Source organism: Thamnophis elegans, chromosome 2 (assembly GCF_009769535.1).
Source record: "Thamnophis elegans isolate rThaEle1 chromosome 2, rThaEle1.pri, whole genome shotgun sequence".
Classification (NCBI taxonomy): Eukaryota; Metazoa; Chordata; class Lepidosauria; order Squamata; family Colubridae; genus Thamnophis; species Thamnophis elegans.
Window position 1 is genome coordinate 27765395 of NC_045542.1, and position 21623 is coordinate 27787017.

Here is a 21623-nt window from a genome sequence, read left to right on the forward strand (position 1 = left end):
GGACCTTGTGGGTCTTCTGGTCCAACCCTCTGCTCAAGCAGGAGATCGTATACCATTTCAGACAAGTGATTGTTCAGTCTCTTCATAAAAACCTCCAGGAATGAAGCACTCACAGGTTCTGAAGGCAAGCTGTTCCACTGGTTAATTGTTCTCACTGACAGGAAATTTCTCCTTAATTCCAAATTGCTTCTCTCCATGATTGGTTTCCATCCATTGTTTCTTGTCTTGTCTTCTGGTGCTTTGGAAAATAAATTGACCCCCTCTCCTTTGTGGCAGCTCCTCAAATATTGCTATCATGTCACCCTCTAATCCTTCCTTTCTCTAAACTGGACATACCCAGTTCCTAAAACCACTCTTCATATGTTTCTATACTCCTGCCCAGATTTTGGTTAACAGACTGACAGAGAGCCAGGCTTTTGGCTGTAGTTTCATAATACCAGATTGTTTAATTAAAAAAACACCTCCTCTTATTTGTGATCTCATTAGTGAGGAACAGGCCAGCCTGGCACACATTACTGAGCTATGGCTATGCCTGAGGTGGGGAAAAGATTGTCCCCGAGGGTGAAATTCAGCAGGTTCTGGTAGGTTCTGGAGAACCACTAGAAGAAATTTTGAGTAGTTCGGAGAACCGGCAAATACCATCTCTGACTGGCCCCAGAGTGGGGAGGGAATGGGGATTTTGCAGTATCCTTCCCCTGCCATGCCCACCAAGCCACGCCCACAGAACCAGTAATAAAAATAATTGAATTTCACCACTGGTTGTCCCTCTTATAAATGTGTCTGACCAGGTTTAGAGTATGGCATCAACTAAAACCCAGAGCAGGGGAGAGGGAGTAACAGTTGTCATCTGGGAATCTCTGCTGGCTTTCAAAAGTGCTGTTCACAAGTTGCCAGTTGTGAGACACTGTTTTTGAAGGTAGACTCATGAGATCTGTTGGAACTGTTACTACTCTACCAGTCTCCTTGCTGTGTAACAACTTCCCTTTCTGAGCTGCTGGAACAGAGGTCGTATTCAACAGGTTCTGACCAGTTCTGGAGAACCGGTAGTGGAAAGTTTGAGTAGTTCAGAGAACTGGTAAATGCCACCTCTGGCTGGCCCCACCCCCATCTATTCTCTGCCTCCTGAGTCCCAAATGATCAGGAGGGAATGGGGATTTTACAGTATCTTTCCCCTATTACGCTCACCAAGCCATGCTGTGCCCACCAAGCCACGCCCACAGAACATTAAAAAAAATGACTCCCACCACTGTGCTGAAGACTCTCTGGGTTTTGGCTGTGGAGTTCCTCAGGCTTATAGCCCTTGGGGACTTCAATCTGACATCTTTCATCCCCTGTGTTGGAAGCATCTTGGAAGTTCATGGCCACCATGGTGATCATGAGGCTTGCCTTATCCCAGATCATTTATGGCCCAACTTGAAATAGTGGTCACACACTGTATATGGGTTGTTGTTGTTTTTTGTCAGAGTAGTGGCAATGTCATCTCAGGGTTAGGGTTTGTCCTCTCTGTTCATGGTCATGCCCTAAATGACTCTGGAATTCTCTTATGCTACCCTTTTCCACAGGAAGATGCAACCTCATCTATTGGTCTACCTCTGCCAACTGATTTCAAAGGCTTCCAAGAAGAAGTTTTGTGCATAATCCTGCTGAGACCCTGGGCATTGCCCTGAGTAGGTGACTGAGGCCTCTAAGAAGATCGTGCCTATGAGACCTCTCTTGGCCTATCACTTCTAATATTCCTCATGTCTGACAGAGGAGTTGAGGGAGTTGAAAAAGATCAGAAGATGTTTTAGAGCACCACTGGAGAAAGAGGAAGGATGAATCCAATCAACCATGAATTAAAGCCACAATTACTAACTGTGGTAATATTTCTCCACTTTTGTTGCCTCTGCAGAGAACCACCTGGCAGCCCTGTTTAGAATTACTTGCACCTACTAGATAAGAGGAATTCAGAGGTTCACCTTCAGAGGAATTCTTGGTGTACCTGTTGGATAAAATTTGCTTGGATCCATTCTCAGTTGGAGAACAAACATGGTGCAGGTCTTTTGTTGATGCCCAGGGAACGCACTTGCCAAGTTATTTGGGAACATTGGACCTGAGGAACTGGACAGGGTCCTTGGGACTTTAAGTGGGTCAATCTGTAAATTAGACTCATGCCCCTCCTGGTAGGTCAACGATACTCAGGAGGTGACGTGGATAGGTCCTAGCAATGGTTAATTCAGCCTTGAGGGAAGGAATGTTCCTGGTACCATGTAAAGAGGCACTGGTATATCTTCTTTCCAAGATGTTGTCACTGAACTTTACCGTTCTGGCCAATTTTGTACTTTAAAAAAAAAATTAATACTGTCATATTTTATGATTCTGCTTTTTATGCTTATTTATTGCTGTAGTGTATGGCCTAAATAAACAAAAAAAGCATAAATATAAAGGTATACAAAGGTATAAAGATTCCCTCTCACATGTGTGCTAGTCGTTTCCAGCTCTAGGGACGGTGTTCATCTCAGTTCCAAAGCCAAGGAGCCAGTGCTGTCTGAAAACATCTCCGTGATCAAGTGGCCGGCGTGTTTAAACACCAAAGGTGCACAGAGCGCTGTTACCTTCTCACCAAAGGTGGTTCCTATTTTTCTACTTGCATTTTATTACCTGCTTTTGAGCTGCTATGTTGGCAGAAGCTGGGACAAGTAATAAGAGCTCACTCCGTTACACAGCGCTAGGGTTTCGAACTGCTGAACTGCCGACCTTCTGATCGACAAGCTCAGTGTCTTAGCCACTGAGCCACCGCACCCCTATGCAAAAGGACAGCATGCAAAAGGACAATATAAATGACAGACAGAGAATAAAGCAGATAGAAGAGTCAAATAAAATGGGTATCAAATCCATTTTTATTCTGATTATTTCCATCCTGCCTTTAATGTTCTCCAGAAATCTCATCAATACAAACAGTAAAGACAGGAACTAAAACAGATGTTTCAGGGAAAAGAAGGAGGTGGTTAAGCCACAACAGGATATTAAAAATAATTAGCCTGCTATGTTATGCAACTGATATTTGTTCCTTCGTTCTTTTGAAATCGAGAGTGAAGCAATAAACACAGAAGCCAAGTCCCAAATGTGCCTCGGGTTACTCATTACATGATTTTTCTTCCCTTCCCACCTTACCCCTCCCAAACACACGTTTTCAGGCAAAGAGACATGGAAAAGAAAGATGTTGTAATGAGTTCAGGAAGGTCAAATGTGTCATGTGAATTTCATAGCCGTGTGCAGTATCTTTCTATGCAATTTTGGATCATTAGGAAAACAGGAAGGGGATATTTCCTAATGGGTTTGGGTTTCACTTGACAACATTTGGAATCTCCGCCAAACTAGCCATGTGTCTTTCTAGCCAGAACTTGCCATGACATCCACTGACAAGATGGCTGGATTCAGCCCTGGGTCAGGAGGTGAATCCAAGAATAGGAAAGAGTCTTCCTGGCTGTAAAAGGGACGTGGTGGCTCAGTGGCTAAGATGCTGAACTCGTCGATCAGAAAGGTCGGCAGTTAGGCGGTTCGAATTCCTAGTGCTGCGTAAAAGAGTGAGCTCCCATTACTTGTCCCAGCTTCTGCCAACCTAGCAGTTCAAAAGCCCGTAAAAATGCAAGTAGAAAAATAGGGACCACTTTGGTGATAACACTCTGTGTGCCTTCGGTGGTTAGTCATGCTGGCCACATGACCATGGAGTTGTCTTCGGACAGCGCTGGCTCTTTGGCTTTGAAACGGAGATGAGCACCATCCCCTAGAGTTGGGAACAACTAGCCCATATGTGTGAGGGAACCTTTATCTTTACATTCCTGGCTGTAATGGGAAGAGAAACAGGAGGCAGAGCTGCAACCAAGCCAATGGCCAGATAAAAGAAATCTGAGTCTGGGCCAGAGCTGTCCTCCCTAATTCTCATAAAGATAAAGGGAGGGAACAAGGATAAGCACATCAGACTTGCAAGCTTCTGTTACAGCACGGGTGTCAAACTCATGGTGTCACATTGCCGTCACAAGATGTTTCGCGATGTTTTTCCCCTGGGGTGGGCATGGTCTGCGCATGATGCATCTGGCCCGCGAGCCACCAGTATGACAACCCTGTGTTACAGTAACCTTATTTTAAAAGTAGTATACCTTGGTGTGTCTTTGATTTCCAAGTCTGGTTTGGAAAGTCTTGGAGAATTAGTATTGGCTAATTCTACCTAGATGATTTGCCATGAATCAAAATAAATATAAAAATGACACCCCCATTTCCCCATTTGTGTGAATTACAAGTTTGTTTTCCTGGCTGTCCCTCTCCTTTCTTTCTTTCCTGCACAATTTACTTGCTTATTTTAAAATCCCATCCTGCTTTTCTTCTGCTTAGTTAAGACAACTGGGTATGACCACTCAGTACTGATATGATGGAGCAGCTGTCCTTAAATGACCTTAGAAAAAGGCTAAGCAGGGTTGGAGCTGATTAGTTCTTGGACAGCATCCGGAACAGCTGTGCATTCAAATAGCCCTGCCTGCTAGCTTCCCCTTTAAAAAAAAAAAAAGAGAAGTATAAATGCATTGTAGTTATACTTTTTTATGCTCTTTAAACTGTCTTTACAAATATATGTATGTAGAAATGAAGATTTATCCCAGTGATGATGAACCTTTTGGCACCGAGTGCCCAAACCAGAATGTGCGTGCATGTGCCTGCGTTGGAGTGCTGGAAACCCAAAGACCAGCTGGCCGGTATGTATGGGCACACCTGCCAGCTGGTCTTTGGGTTTCTGGCATGTGTATGCACACTGGCCAGCTGGTTTTTGCATATGCCAGAGCACTGAAAACCTGAAGACCACCTGGCCGACAGACATATGCCTGTTTTTTGACCCGAAAAAAGGTCTGAAAACAACCTTGAAAACAGCCTGAACAATGGTCTCATGTTTGGCCATTTTCAGACCGTTTTCAGGAGTTCCGGCGAAGACCTGCTGGCGCCGCAAACCAGAAGAGCAGCTGGCAAAAGTGTCCATGCCCACAGAGAGGGCTCTGCATGCCATCTGTGGCACCTATGCCATAGGTTCTCCATCATGGATTAATCCTTATGCCATCAGGATTTACGAATGTGAATCATAACAGTCGTTCAGTTAGTAACAGAGATGGAAGGGTTTATGCAATCACAATTGTACCAAAACCTTTAGTGCAAAATAGCCTTCCTTCCCTTCTTCCTTCTTCCTTTCCTTCCTTTCTTCCTACATTCCTCCTTTTCTCCCTCCCTCCTTCCCTCCCAGTGTAGGGGGATTCAAATATGTTTACTACCAGTTGTGTGGGTGTGGCTTGGTGGGCATGGCAGGGTAAGGATACTGTAAAATCCCCATTTCCTCCCGATCAGCTGGGACTCAGGAGGCAGAGAATAGATGGGGGCGGGGCCAGTCAGAGGTGGTATCTGCAGTTTCTCCAAACTACTCAAAATTTCCACTACTGGTTCTCCAGAACTGGTCAGAACCTGCTGAATTCCACCTCTGCTCCCTCCTTCCTGTCTCTCTGTTTGAATAAGCTCACAATTATGAGCACACAGAGTTCTTTCATCATATCACTGTTATGCCAAGTTGTAGCATGTGAATTCTATAGGAATATAATGTTGGGAAACTGCCCTAGGAATTTGCCCTCCTCTGGCTGTTTATTAAAGTTTTCTACAATGGCATGGCAGATTTTAAAACTGAAAAATTTGAAGCAAGAATAAGCAAAAGGGTGCCCAGTGGCATTTCCCCTAGTGCCACTTGGATTGCCTACCCCGCCTGACTTAATTTTTTAAAGATTTTTTGAATGAATCTAAATAAATGAGAAGCTGCATTGTAGATATGTTGCAAAATCAAACACCAGCGTTTCATATTCCACTTCTGTAGAAGAATGCATCTTGGTCGCACATGGTCCCCAAAGTTTTATTTCCCATGTTATTGTTTGAACTTGCCCAGAAAAATCTTCTCCCAAGTGAACATTCTGACTTTAACAGGAGGAGCCTGAGAGAAGTTGAAAACTTGCATGGCTCCATTAGGTCCACTGCAGAATTGTCCTGTCCTATCCAAGCACAGAGCTTTGTGCTTCACTGGCCATGTCTACTGTGGTTGCTGGAGGTAAAATAGCTTCCTGTCAGCCCATATTTTGTGTGTGGAGGAGCTGTGAAGAGATCCTAAGTGGTTAGAAGGCCAATGGAAAATAATTTGACTACTGGTACTCAATCAGGATTTTATTAATATCTTAATAGAATAGAATAGAATTTGTCACTTTAAATGTACACTAATCAGCATACATTAAAATGAAATTTTGTTGCATTGTCAAAAGATAACCATTATGCATATACCCACATATATGACATAGAGAAACATCAGAGTCTAGTACAAATGTATACATATAAATGGCAAAAAATATATATATCCTGCGGATTTACAAGATGGGTGGCATAAGGAACAAAGCTGTTACAGAATCTAGTAGTCCTGCTGTAGATACTTCAAATCCATCTACCAGAGGGGAGCAACAGAAACGGACTGTCAAGTGGGGTGTATGGGGTCTCTAACAATACTTCGAGCTCTAAGCACATAACCCTTATAAGCAGTATCCTGAATAATAGGAAGCGAGCTCCCTATAATCTTCTCAGCTGTCCTCACCATTCTCTGTATGGACCTTCTATTTGGCTGTCCTTACCACTCTCTTTGTGGACCTGCTACCACCAAACCAAACAGTGATGCCGTTTGATAAAACACTCTCAATGAGACCTCTGTAAAGAGTAACCAGACCAGAAGGAGAAAGATGTGCTCTCCTCATCCGATGCAGGAAATGCAAACGCTGGTTTGCCAGCTTCCCTAAAGATAATGAACAGAGCAAGTCAGATTGTTAGATATCTGCACCCCCAGGAATATAATACTGTTGACCACCTCCAGTGGGAAGGCTGATGTTAAGCCCACCCTTGACATCAATTGTGTGACAGACAACATGTTCTCGGACTGCAAAGATAGTAAAACACTGTTTATGTGGGGGTCTATCATTTGAGTTGTTCAAAGTTCAAATAAAGAAAATAAATTAAAGCCAACTGAGAAGTGGAGAAAATATACTTAACAAACATAATATATTCCATAAAATTAGAGTTGAACACAGTTCTATCAAGTGGTGAGAATGTTTTTTTTTGTATACTTTTTTATTTTCCGTTTTCATAACATACAATCACATGTATACTATACATAGCCAGTATCCTATAGTATTAAATAGTAATTACATCAGTTCCTCTTGTCATCAACACCCAAAAAGATAAAAACCCATTATTAGCTCTTCTGCTCTCCATACACCTTTCTTCTACCTCTCTCCTACCTCCTATCTTCCCTCCATCATCCTTTCCTACTCTACTTCCCCTTCCTTTCTCCTTCTCCTCTCTCTACATTCCACTCCTCCTTATCCTCTCATCTTCCCCCCTTACCCTCTCTCCTATCCCTCTCTTCCCATCTTTCTTCTCCCTTCTGTTTCCCACTCTTCCTCTCATTGGTGTATTTCCGCTTCCATATCAATATACTTAACATATCCTAGTTTTAAAGAAAAAATAAGAGAAGACAGTATACATGTGGAATCAAATTACATTAAAATCTAACACCTCTCATCAAACCTAATATATATCCCTCCCTCCCCCCTCCCCCCACCCCTCCAGCCTTCCCTCTCCCGACTTCCCAGAGCCCATACACGGTATAAATCTTTAACAAAAACAGTCTCTAAAATATATTGGAAAAAAGAATAGAGAATTGATAACATCTTTACATTGAACTTAGCTCCTCCTTGCTAAGCTAGCTTTAAACAATTTATATCATTCCTGATCTTGATCAGGAATGTTTGTTTGTTTTTTGCTGCTTGTTTTTCCTCCAGAATGGTCAAATTTTCTTCTAAAGCACAATCCAGGTCTATCTGGACCTGTTAAATATCTTCTATTTAACATTTTCTAGTGGTGTTTCCATACATTTCAAGGAGCTATATAAAGGTAATTATAGGAGAATATAAAAGTAATTAATTTTGTACTTTTATAATTGATTAGTATCATAGTACTTAGTGAACAAAAACATGAAAAAGCTAAGTAGGGTTGAACCTGGTTAACACTTGGATGGGAGATCACCAGGCAATTCCAGGGCCATAGGTAAAAAGAAATTCCTAAAGAAGGCAATGGGAATCTATTTCCATATTGCTGTTATCAAAAATATGTCCATGAAGTGACAAAGAGTTGAGGTTCCTCCTTAATATAGACATAACATGTGATCATTTTTATGGCAGTCCTTATTGATGCAATTTCATGAAACAGTTTAATTGATTCTTTTCTCAATTACATTAAAATGGTTATGCCAGCAAATCATACGTCAACTGTGTTTTGCCTTTGGATTTCCCAGAATTTGTATTCTGAGAATCTGAAAAAAACTGTAACACGAAAGTTGTAGTCAGTAAGGGTTGTGATTAAATTGAGGCTGCCCCCCTCCCGAGGAAATTAATCAGTGTGATTAGTATTGGTGGGATTTGGCAGTCTCAAAGTAGAAAAATAGGATATACATATATGTGTTACATGTAGTAAATACATGTACACCAGAGGTGGGTTCCTACCAGTTTGCACCTATTCGGTAGAACCGGTTCGTGAAATCTACCAAACCAGTTAAAAGAGGTTCCACCAGTGGACCGGGAAAGCAGGCCACACCTACAGAAGAGGTTCCAAAAAATTTTGAAACCCACCACTGATGTACACACACATATAGTATACATATAAAGGTGTGGGAGGGAGGGGGGAAAGAGAGAGGCAGACATATTTCTCAATCTTGGCAACTTTAAGATACTGTGTTTTCCCCAAAATAAGACTGGGTCTTATTTTCTTTTGGGCCCCAAAATAAGCACTATGGCTTATTTTCAGGGGGTGTCTTATTTTTGGCCCATGTGTGTGAGGCCCACTTCTTATGCTTTCTCGCAGCGAGGCAGGAGGCCTTGTGGCATGGCAGTGCTACCATTGTGAGGTGGGGGGATGGAGCTGCAGCCTGCACTGCTTATCTCAGAGCCCCCACAGCCAGGCCAGGCATGTCCCAACACCTGCCTCACCTCGCGGCGGTAGCTCCAGCAGCCCCGCCCAGCAGGACCTTGTGTGGCTGCTGGCCTGCTTCTGTTTGCTTATGGCTGCAACGGAGCAGGAGGCTAAGCGATGCACCAGTGCTGCAGCCACAAGGTGATGTGGTGGGGTGGAGCTGCCCCACATGCCCTGCACCAGCTTATCTCAGAGCGACTGCAGCCAGGCCATCTGTGCCCTGACGCCTGCCAACACCTGCCACAGCACCATCACACCATTTGGCCTCCTGCTCCACTGTGGCTGCGAGCAAGCAGACGAAGTGGGCCAGTGGCCACGTGGACTCCTGCTGCACATGGCTGTTGGTGCTGCTGTCACGAGGCAGGTGTCGGGGTGTGGATGGCCTGGCTGCGGGGGCCCCTGAGATAAGCTGGTACGAGGCGCGTTGGGCAACTCCACCCCCACTTCACCATGTTGCCGCTGCACCACAAGCAACCAGATGGATTGGGCGGCCAGCTGGCTGTGCAGGCTCTTAAGTAGGGCTTATTTTGGGAGTGGGGCTTATATTAGGCACACTCTTAAAATATGCTAGGGCTTATTTTTTGGGGATTGCTCTTATTTTCATGGAAACAGGGCATATAGACTTCAACTCCCAGAATTCCCCAGTCAGGTTGAGAATCACTGAGAAAGAGAAGTGGGTGTGGGAATCAACGCAAAACACCTAATATGCAGGACTGACCATCAAAGTGCCTGGATTTCCTCTCTTGTGTGGAATGTTAAACCAGTTATTCTAAAGCTGACAAAATACACTGATGCATTGCAAAAGAATGGCTACTCTGCCATGATACCAATTAAATGTTGCATACTGTGAAAGGGAAGCATCTGTTGACGGTGCCATTGCCCGCTGCTTCCCTGCATGGTGTCTTTTTCTAGCCTTCTTCCAGCCAGCTGTGTGGTAGTAAAGAATTCTCTGCATTGAGTTAGGCTGCCTTGCCGTACAGATCAGGAGAGGAAGCAGCTGTTTTTCCACAGGTCTTACATTACCCTGGCCTTGTTGTGAATACATTAGGAAGTTCAGAACAAGGACTCATGGAGAGTCACAGGGAGCTGGACTCATAATAAGGGGATCAAGTAGTACTAAGCTATTTATTAGGCCTTCATTGTATCAGAAGTTTTAAATCGGACAACTCAGCACTTTGATCTTTCTTCTCCACCGCCATTCTAATCATGCTCTATCTCTATGGTGTGCCGCCTTCCTCCAGCAAAGCAGATAAAACAAAACAAAAAGAAATGAAAACCTCAGAGAAATCCAGCAATAATCATATAATGGGGGCACGAAATAAGAACACCATACATCAGCTAGTCAGAACAAAAACCCCAGCGGCTGGACGGGAACTGACAGTGGGACATCAAATGTCACACCAGTATGTTTTTGTGGTGACTCAATGGAAAAGGTCCTACAATGGGGAAAAGTGAAATAAATGAATGGTTTGGAGGCTGAAGAAGTTTGGTTCTTGGTGATCTGAGATTCCATTCTCAGGAGAGTTTTCCTTTAAGAGACTTTGGGAGGCTTGGATCCAAGCACAGCCAGATACCAGTAATCAGTACAGGTAGTCCTCAATTTACAACAATTCATTTAGTAACTGTTCAAAGCAGTGGTGGGATTTCAGCCAGTTCACACCTATTCGGGAGAACCAGTTGTTAACTTTCTAAGCAGTTAGGAGAACTGATTGTTGGAAGAAATCTCCTTTTGGTTTTTTTCCACTTTACAGGGCTACCGTAATCCTGTAAGGAAGGCAGGAAGGAAACATTCTGGTGTTGTTTCTAGCCTAATCTTTATTGCCCTGCTTACAGAAACTGCCTCTCCGGTTAACCCTTATTACATTGTAAGAGCTAAGGCGAAGCGTCCATCAACGTGAGTGGTGTTGAGTTGGCCACGCCCACTCAGTCACATGACCACTGAGCCACGCCCACACAGCTGGTCATTAGGGCAGAGAACCGGTTGTTAAATTATTTAAATCCCACCACTTGGTTCAAAGTTACAACCATACTGAAAAAAGTGACTTACGACCGTTTTTCATATTTACGACTGTTGCAGCCTCCCCATGGTCACATGATCAAAATCCAGACATTTGGCCATTGGTTCATGTTTATGTCAGCGGTAGCGTCCAGGGATCATGTGATCATCATTGTTTGCGGCCTTCTGGCAAGCAAAGTCAATGGGGAAGCCAGATTCATTTAACAATCCAGTTACTAACTTAACAGCTGCAAGGATTCACTGAACAACTGTGGCAAGAAAGGTCATAAAGCGGGACAGAGCTCACTTAACAACTGCCTCGCTTGGCAGCAGAATTTTTGGGCTTGACTGTGGCCATATGCCGAGGACTACCTGTACAGTAGACAATGAAGAAGAGCTACTGAGAGAAACTAGAGCTTTTATTTATCCCCCCCAAAAAATTAATAAAAAGTATATAGATGAGAGAAATTTGATTTTGGTTTGTTTCCTTCTGTTTTCCGTTCACAGCTTCATACTTCCAGTCAAGCGGCGTTGGAGGTCTCACCTCCAAAGCCCTCTTCGGGAGTCCCATTTCATCAGCTACTTTTTCTGAAGCAACCCTTTCTGCCCACCCAAGAAGCCTTCTGCTGACTAGATCCATAGGCATTGTCAGCATGACAAAGGAAAGAGCTCTCTTCTAGCCACCTCAGTAGATTTCAAGCCCACTTTGGCCACTGCTGTCCATTCAATACTGAGCCAATGCTGGCATGACATTTACTGACTTCTATCCTGCCTCTCGTGCCTCAGTTTCCTTTTTGTCTCTGCCTCAGCTACCTGATTCCCCCCCAAAGGAATGGGGGACAAAGCCTAAGAGATTTTATATATCTTCAGAGGGGCTTTATATCATGCCAGAATAAGGATAGAGGCTGGATGCAGGAACGCTTCTGATATTTGCCTGCAGCCCATGCCTCATGAATTCTTCACATATGCTGACCAGATTCACAGTTCTCCTTAATATCTCTTGTTTCCTTTTGTCTTAATGTGATGCATAAATCCAACTTTTCTGATTTATAAGTCAGAGCTTTTTATGGACAAGGTATGAACGAGGCTATTATGGTTTATTCAACCTCTAGATGTGATGGGTGGCACATAAATCTAATGAACAAACAAACATACAATGTTAAAATTGTTTTAAAAGCCAGAGGTTAAGCCATCAGGCTAAAAACCAAGAAACCGTGAGTTCTAATCTCACCTTCGTCTGAAAACCAACTGGGTAACTTTGGGGCAGTCACCCTCTCTCAGCCCAACCTACCTCACAGGGTTGTTGTTGTGAGGGAAATGGAAGAAGCATTAGGTATGTTCGCTGCTTTGAGTTATTTATAAAATAACAAAGGCAGGATGAAAATAGAATAGAATAGATTAAAGAACCAAATTATGGTTTAGTGTGGTATGTAAATCCAGTCAATTATCTGGGTTTATCCTTAAGTTTCTTTCTTTTTCCCCCTCATTCTAGATAGGGATCTTTTCAAGTGCCTTCTCTTTTTGAGACAGGATTGTTTAAAAATAGTGACTATAATTTTTGGAAATAATTGTGGAATTTTCCTGGAAGAGAGATATCAGATTCATTGTAATAACTACTTTAGAAAAAGAGATGAAACAAATAAACACACACACACACACACACACACAACCGGTGACCTTTGTGTCTCTTTTGCTTGGCTGTATTTATGAACGATATTTATGAGTTATAAGATGGATTCTGATCTTTTGAACCCTGAATTTTTGCCAATTTATTTTTGAGAACTGTTAGATTCTTCTTTTTCTGTCTAGTGTTCTGAACACACTAGGAATTCACTGCAGACACTCACTATATGTTTATATATTTTCTTAACTCAGATTGTTAAATATTATTCTGTTTTTGAACAGAGCAAATGTGTAAACATTAATAATCTAACTTGGGGTGGACAGAAAAACCATCCGATTCCCCAAGGAGAAGCAAAAGGTTTTCTGGCTTAATGTCAGTCAGAGGACAGCAGATTAGATTCTTGTTTTCCTCTCCCACAATCATTTTCTAATTCTGATAAAGATAATAGCTGGGATCACAAAAATACTATGGGGTTTTTCTCTGTGTTTATGTTTACAGGTAGGGAGAGAAATGGGGATTTATGATTTACCCAAAGGCATCATTAGGCAAATGAGCTGATCTCTGAGGTTACTGATCTTTGGAGAGCCCAAAAATGGGTATCACTTCTGCTTTTCTGGTGGACTAAGCTCTGTCACCCTAATTGTTGGCCATATCAGGCCACACTGATCCCTGACATCAGTGCAGTTGCAATACCACCCCCACCTGTCTCCCCAGGGGTGGAATTCCCCGCTATATGCCTGAGTCACCTATAGCAGCAAGATAAATATGATCCTGGTTCCTCTGACTCCCAGTATCAAACAAGGTCCTTCAGCATCACTTCAACTTCAGCCTAAAATCTTCAGAGATGATGCTCAACGCAGGGCATCCTTTGCAGAGCAGCCTTTTTTACCTCCTCCTCCTCTTTACTGCTTCCAGAGGAATGAGGCTGCCCAGGGAAAGTGATATAGATTGGCAGGGTTGCAAAACTGCCTCACAAGATATCCTCAAGCATCTGCAGAAGCTGAACGTAACGAAAGTGGTGAGTAGGAGAATGCTTTGGCTTCTTTGCGGTGGGTCCAAATTCCAGATAGGAAATCTGGGCAGAGAAAAAGGATAGAGTGATAGGGAGAACCTCACCATGAATATAATTATGTAGGGTTTTTAAAATATCCTTTGGCCAAACTGAAATGTTTTTTTGGGCTTAGTTCGTTGGAAATGACGGAGCTTTCCTCTCCATTGTATGGTCTGAATGAGGTTGCAGTTTTATGGTGGGGCATCACGATTGAGATCTCCCTCGTAGAGGTGAGGCACTAAACTGAAAACCTTTGATGCATCCCTGGAGTTTTTGCAAGCTGTGGTTTATGATTTGCCATGTTGTGCCAAACTAGTTAGTTGTAGTTTATTTAATAAACTCTGGTTGAGCAAAGAAATGGCTTAGAGGGCTGCAAAAAGATGGCCATAAGAGTTGTAAGAGTGGGGTTGGGATCTGGAAAATTCTGATCTAAATGCTAACCCCATTCATACTGCATCCGAAAATTCTCCAATGGGCATTTCTCCCCCCTGCAATGCAAATAGTTCCTGACTTCATTTAAGAGTTTGAAAGATGTGTGTGAAATGTTAAATACATCTTCTAATCTGGAGATCATGCTTAGTCTGATTTTCCTTAGCCTAAGGCTGGGGTGTGTGGCATCTTCCGGATCAGGAGACATACAAGAGTAAAAAGGCTCCATATTGAATCTTTTTTCCCCCTTGGGTGAAGTCAGGTCAGAAGCAAATGTGATTTTATTTAATGTACTTGTACGCTTCTAGCACCAAATATAGCTAACATGATTAATTTGGATTTCATGTTTAATAATGCTAGAGTTGTCAGTTATTGGAAGGTTCAGCTGCCTATCAGCCTGGGCTCTTTATGCATCCCTTCAGTAAGGAAAGGAGCAAGATAAAGGGAAGGCAACTTCCAATTGAGTTATTGATAGAAGAGAATATTTCTAGCTCAGGGCTGAACTGTGGGGCCCTTGGTGCTCTCTGACCTTGGTGCTTTTCATGCAGACAAGAACCCCATAACTGAGTTGTTTCTTTTTGCTTAAGGACAAGGATTTGGCTGAAGGAGGCGGCTTGTTTTCAGGGTTTTAACAGGAGAAAATATTGAAAAGTGGGAAAACTGACAAGATTTGAGAGCAGGCTTGAAGTATTATTCAAATATGAAGAAAAGCAGACAAGAATTGGGAATGTCTTAAAATCACACTTGCCACAAATTGGCTCCAAATAAGGACTATTTCTTATAGCCTCCAACATAAAGATGCCTCTCTAGTTGTTAAAAGATTCCTTATGCCCTTTTTATATACTATACTCAGTGTTAAAATACCATGTTTATGTTTCTCCCAGCTTATGTCCTAAAAATTTACACAATGAAACTGAGGATGGGATTGGCAGCCCTACTTGCAATTTTAGGCTGCCAGGCAGATCTTTTTCTTCATTCTCTCTCCCTCTCTTGCTCCCTCTCTCTCCCCAATCCATCCATCCATCCATTCTCATTCATTATTCATCCATCCTCTCTGGTTATTTTAACTTGGACTGCAGGAAAGAAAACCTAATTTCCACACAACTAACTTTCAAATATCCACACAAGCCCCTCTTATCACCTAAGCTAAGACAAGTTGGGGGTGCTACTATGAAAATATGGTTCTTGTTGTCTTCCAGAAACCACAAAGACACATGGTTAAGAATAGGAGCCCCCTCACTCTTCTGCCAACCCCCTCAAAGGGATGATGGTCACGGAGTAATAGTTTACTCCATTTCTTTCTGTCTGCCTCTTCCTTTCTTGATCTACTGTCCTTTTAATCTGGTAACTCAGTAACAGGCTTTGAGAGATACAAACAGCCCTCAGGATCAGAATTTTTGTTGCTAAGCGAGGTAGTTGTTAAATGAGCTGCACCCAATTTTACGATCATTTTTGCCACCATTGTTACACAAATCGCTAAAGTCATTATAAGTGAATCTTCTGGTTATTAAGCAAATCTGACTTCTCCCATTGTTTATGGCTGTCAGAAGCTGGCTGGGAAATTTGCAAATGGCGATCATATGACTCTGCAAATGCCTTAAATAAATGAACAACTGCTAAATGCCCAAATTTTGATCACGTGACCATGGGTCGGCTGCAATAGTCTTAAGTGTGAGGACCAGTTGTAAGTCACTTTTTCAGTGCTGTTGTCGCTTTGAATGGCCCCTAAATTAATGGTCGTAAGTTGAGAACCACCTGTATCCATCAGGAAGATAGTTGATGCAGGTGATGTTAGGGGAATCTACCAACCGCTTCCCTTAATTTTTCCCACACGAAATGTGAAAGGTCATAATCACACAGCCATCTTGCCTAATACCCATGAACCAATGTAACCAAGAGTGAATACAGAATAGAATTCCCAATATTGTACACCCATCGGCACATCTGATGAAAGAAAGTGAAACAAAATCCACAATTTGACAGCAAACGTTGAGAAAGCTGTTCCAAAGTATTTTCCCGTAAAACGGTTTATTGAAAATCTCAACCACTTTTGCTCTTATCTAGAACATTCTTGTCCCCGATAAAACAAATCTGATTCAGATATTTTTCATATAACTCTCGCCACCTATAACTTAATATCTTTTTTCAAAGTTTCATATTCGATCTTGTTGCTTTTCATTCTGAAACCACATGCTCTGATGAAACTGCTGTTTTTTCCCTACTTGTTACTCTAGTATTGCAGCATTGTTTGTCCCTGGGTCCACATGACTAAGGGGGAAAAAAACATCCTTTCCCCAACGCTTAGCCACACTGATGTAGCATAACTGAAAATATTCAGGCCCCGTGAATATGAGATAAAATGATTTTTAGGTGTCTGACGTTCATCTGTAGCTAAGTTGCAGCCAATTATCCTAAATCAAATACGCGCCATGTGTATGACATCTTGCTGGATATTATTTCTTTTTCTGGTGGATAATCATGATTGGTTACACAGTCAGCTAGATGTTTAGACTGGATTTGGCATTTTTGGCATTTATAGTCCTTCCCAAGGGTTAGGGATGGATTAGGCGGTTGCTGTTGTTTGGTATTATTATTTATTTATTTATCATTATTTAATTAATATAGTTGAATTAAAATGACAGTTTTAATAGATTAATTTAATTAAGTACACATATTATTATATATTAATTTGTCAATTACAAAAGACCACAGTGTTTGGACCTACATGTATACCAAGGCTGTCAAAGTCCCAGGCCGTGGGTCAGATGTGTCACACACTGGCCATACCTATGCCCAGTGAAAAATACGTCATGTGACACTGCCATGACGCCACAAGTTTGACACCTCTGATGTATACCATGCCAATACATTATGAGATCCTAAGTTCTTGGGAAGGGCTTGAAGTGAATAAGGGTTAACATCAGCTAAAGAACCGGCAGCTGTGATTTCATGTTGCTGTGTATATCTTCTTCTTCTTCTTCTTCTTCTTCTTCTTCTTCTTCTTCTTCTTCTTCTTCTTCGTCATCGTCACCGTCATCGTCATCTGTCTATCTATGTCTATAGCCAGATAAAAATACCTCCAGTCTAAACATGCAGCTGACTTTGCAAGAAACCATAATATATTAAACTTTTATGCCAGTGACTCTTAATGACTCTTGGTGGCTCACAACAAACCAAGAAATTACAATAAAACATAAAAAAAATGAAGAAAAATATAGGAAGTATGTTATAGTCAAAGTCTCCTCCCTTACTGAAGGCCTCGGTGAAGAGCAAATATAAACATACTATTAAGCTACTTGACCTACCCATTTTCACCTTTGGATTCACCTTTGAGTTGTCATCTGAGACCTGTTTTTTATTTTTCTGATCACTTGTATTCATATATCCATCTCTCTGTGTCTGTTAATTTGTCACTTGTGACTAGATTCAGAGGCAGATTATGCTCCTATGCAAGACCACATTTTGCAGTTCAGCTTTTCTTAAACTGTCACAACCCACAGATGTGACTAGATCCATTTCTTAGAACTGCTGAAATTAAAATATCTTGCTCACGTTTTCCATTTGACCTTTCTCACTCTAAACATTGATTAAATTTTAGTCTGCCTTTTTCCCTCTGAGAACTCAAAGAAGCTGTAATTTGGGGGAGGGTCTCTCCTCATTTTATGACCATCACATTTGTGAAGTGGATTGGTTCTGAAAGTGTGTTTGGTCCAAACTTCTGTGAGCTTCTGTCTCCCTAGTCTTACTCAAAAAAGATTAGAAATGTAGAGCTGGGAAGGATCATTTAATTTTGTGCTTATCCAAATGCTTGAAAAATGGCTGAACAATCTTTACTTGGATACACACAGAGAAACAAGTGGAGGGGGATAGACAGACATTTTCTACTAATTATAATTTCAGAAGAGAAAAAGAAACAGGTGAACAAGATTAAAGATAAGATTTATATGGTAGGGATGGGTGTATTCCAACATTTATTTTTTTCAAGTATGCTCAATATACATCTTTATATTTAGTGCCTCTGTATTTTTCCCCTAGGAAAAACGGATAAATATTTCATTGCCTCGGCAGATTGAATGCAATGATCATTGTGATCCAGATTCCTTGAGCAAGAATAGCACGGTAATTATGTCTATCCAAATCAAGCCATATTGAAAAGCTTAAAAATGTCACAAACAGTAAAGCAATACTTCATTCTACGAGACTGTGATTTCTGTAATCTGGGTGCTTTTTAACTAATCAAAGAACAGCTGCAAATCAGTTAAGACTATAACTGTTTATTTTTTTAATACATTTCTCCACTAGTGATGTAGAGAGTTTCTAAAATCATCCAGTTGTAACTGTACAAAAATAATAGCTATGCGGACAGACTTTATATTTACTTAAGTAAAGGCTGAATGGTACTATGAAGACATTGTAAATTATTATGGATTTAATTATACGAAACAAAACAATAGTGCTTAAATTGTGTTTCAAGGAAAAATTATGATTATGATTTATCACTTGTTGCATACATGTACACTGAGATCTTATACACAAGAGACAAATCCATTTTCTCCAATCACATTTGTCCAATAAAGAATTCTGTTCCGTTCTGTTGTATTCTATTGTATTCTATTCTATTGTTATTAAATATCTACAATGTCCCTCTCACTAAGGTGACTCTGGAGATTTCTTGCATAAAAATCTATTATGGGTATGCCAAATTTCTCTAAAAGGTGACGCCCCACAGAAATACAGTATGCAGAGAATGCATCTCATTCAGAGTCTTCATGAGGGGGCCTGAGGAATCTGGCTAATACTAAATGCTTTGTGGCATACATGCAGGAATCACTTAGAGAGGGATGTAAAGCACTGTGAAGCAGTATATAAGTCTAAGTGCTATTGGTATTGTCCTTTGAGCTGATGAATGTGAAGACCATTTTTATGGGAAGGACAATGTTTATAGCTAGCAATCAAAGAAGAAAGTGGGCCAAGATGGAAGAAGGTTTCCAACTTTGCATGACAAGAGAAAAATTAGTACATATCTGATTTCATTTTCTTCAATAAGCAGCCCTAGTCAAACCTCATCATTCATATTTAGTTGGGGGTCTCCAAACGTGGCAACTTTTAAGACTTGTGGACTTCAGCTCCCAGAATTCCTCAGTCAGCTTGGCTTGTTGAGGAATTCTGGAAGTCCACGAATCTTAAAAGTTGCCACGTTGGAGCCACCCCCCCTCGAAAGCAGAACACCCATTCCGTTCTTACCAGAGTGTGAGAGCAGAATGGCTGCCCAGAAGATTGGCAGCACCTGTGCTGCTTTTGTCCTGTCTAAGCCCTCTCCTCACCTTAGCAAGGCGAGGTTGCCTATAAAAGCTGGTTCTGGGGAGGGGGAGGAAGAGAAAAGGGAGGGGGCGTGGGGCAGCCCAAAGCACCTTGAATGGGATGTTTTTCTCTAGGTACTCACAAGGAGTACTAGTAGGAAGAGCAGCTGTGGAGAAGAGTGTTTAATGTTTAGTAGTATTGAAGTGCTTCTGTGTGTTGTCTAGGGACCTGTGTTGTTGGCTCTTTTGGGTCGAGCCCACCAAATTGGGTTCAGTTAAAAGAACCCATGACACAGGTTCCCCAACTGAGTAAGGAGGGCCATACAAGGAAGCCTGTAGCTTTGAACAAGTTCCCTCTATTGAAGGATCTCCAAGTCTGTTTTGTGAATCAAATTAAAATGACCCACAGTTTTTGTTCTCTCTGCCTTAGCTGTGTCTGATGAAGATTCGTCGGGGCCTTCACCGTTATCAGGAACTTTTGACACAGTATGCAAAGTCAGATACAACAACTGGGCTCCGAACAGCTGTGACTAATTTGTTGAAGCTCCTTCGGGAAGTAAGTATGTTTATGAGGCAAAAGGAAGAGATTATAGGGATACTGTAACAATGCAAGGATTGGTTGTCGCTACTGGACTACTTTTCAAGAAGGTATTAACAATGTTAGGAAAGCTCTTATAGGAGTAAAGCAGGGGTGAAATCCAGCAGGTTCTGGAGAACCAGTAGCGGAAATTTTGAGTAGCTTGGAGGACCTGCAGATGCCACCTCTGGCTGGTCCCAGAGAGGGATGGGAATCGAGATTTTGCAGTATCCTTCCCCTAGAGTAGGGTGGAAAAGACCATTACCTGAATTATGTTCTATGTGCGCTGCAGGAGAATGGAGATTTTGCAGTATCCTTCCCCTGCCACGCCCACCAAGCCACACCACGCCCACAGAGCCGGTAGTAAAAAAAATTGAATTTCACTGCTGGAGTAGTTATATCCCTTACACCACTACTGTTTTCATAGCCACTCTCACACTGTAAACACAAGGAAGTCAGGCTATTCCTCAACAGGACCTATAGCTCCAAATGTCCCCCTTCAGCTGTTTTGTCACCGGTCCAGTCGTGCCAAATAATTTTCTCTCACTTGAGCACCCAGACGTGTTGCTGGGATGAACATTCACAAGGGCTGACACCTTGATAATTGGGTCAAATGCAGATCTGACTTATGTTCTTCTCTAACTACAGGATGAAAGCAACAGCCCAGCCAAACAATTGCAAGAATGGGAGAAATCGCATGTAGCGGATGTCATCCTACAGCGCCTGCAGTTGTTTGCAATTTTGGTGGCACGCGTCTTTTCCCATTGTGCCACATTGAATAGGGATGTAACTATCTGAGTTACAACAATGCCGGGGCGGGAAAGAGAATATTCCATTATAAACCTTCACGCACTTAACACAAATTATCCAGAAAATACAATTCAATTCCCTGGGAATGCAAAAATCAACGAGACATAGAAGTTGCGGGTGGGGGGGGGACCTGGGAGAAACAGGGTGTATCCATTATGTGCTCTTATTTATTTAATATACTTATTTAATGTATTTATTTCTATTTATATGGCTCAATTCCTATCATGCATGGCCTGTTTCCCTGAAAATAAGACTTCCTCGGATAATAAGCCCAATCGGGCTTTTGAACACATGTGCTAAAATAAGCCCTCCGCCAAAAATAAGCCCTCCCCAAAAATATTGCAACACAGCAGCAGCCATGAGGTGACCACGCTTGCTGCTTCCTGCACCTCAAAAATAAGGCCAAGCGCTTATTTCAAGGGTCAAAAGAAAATAAGATCCTGTCTTATTTTCGGGGAAACACAGTAGTGACCAAGAACATATAGGAAAACTAAGTGCCAACTATTAATATCAAAAGTGGGGGGATCACTCAAGAATCTCACACTTTCATTTACAATGTAAAATGTTATGTTCATCCTTTTTTGAAGGATTATGACAAGTATTTTGTATGATTGACTGCAATAAAAAGCTATATTTGTGTACTTGAAATGAATTCAGTAGTTCCATAAATGGAAAAAGGACATAGAGGTGAGAGACTTCCCCCTCCCCTCTAGTATACTCCAGGGGCAGAGCAGAATGCTGCCTGAACTCATCCAGTGCTGCACTATGCAAAA

The 21623-nt window shown here is 41.9% G+C and overlaps 1 protein-coding gene across 1 annotated transcript; it reads left to right on the forward strand.

Annotated features, from left to right (window-relative positions):
* The first annotated feature begins 9232 nt into the window (after positions 1-9232).
* IL23A (interleukin 23 subunit alpha) lies at positions 9233-20838 on the forward strand. Its single transcript, XM_032211503.1, has 5 exons — positions 9233-9407; positions 13475-13701; positions 18199-18282; positions 19894-20019; positions 20689-20838. The coding sequence occupies exons 1-5, from the start codon at positions 9233-9235 to the stop codon at positions 20836-20838; spliced, it is 762 nt and encodes a 253-aa protein (XP_032067394.1).
* The last annotated feature ends 785 nt before the right edge of the window (positions 20839-21623 follow it).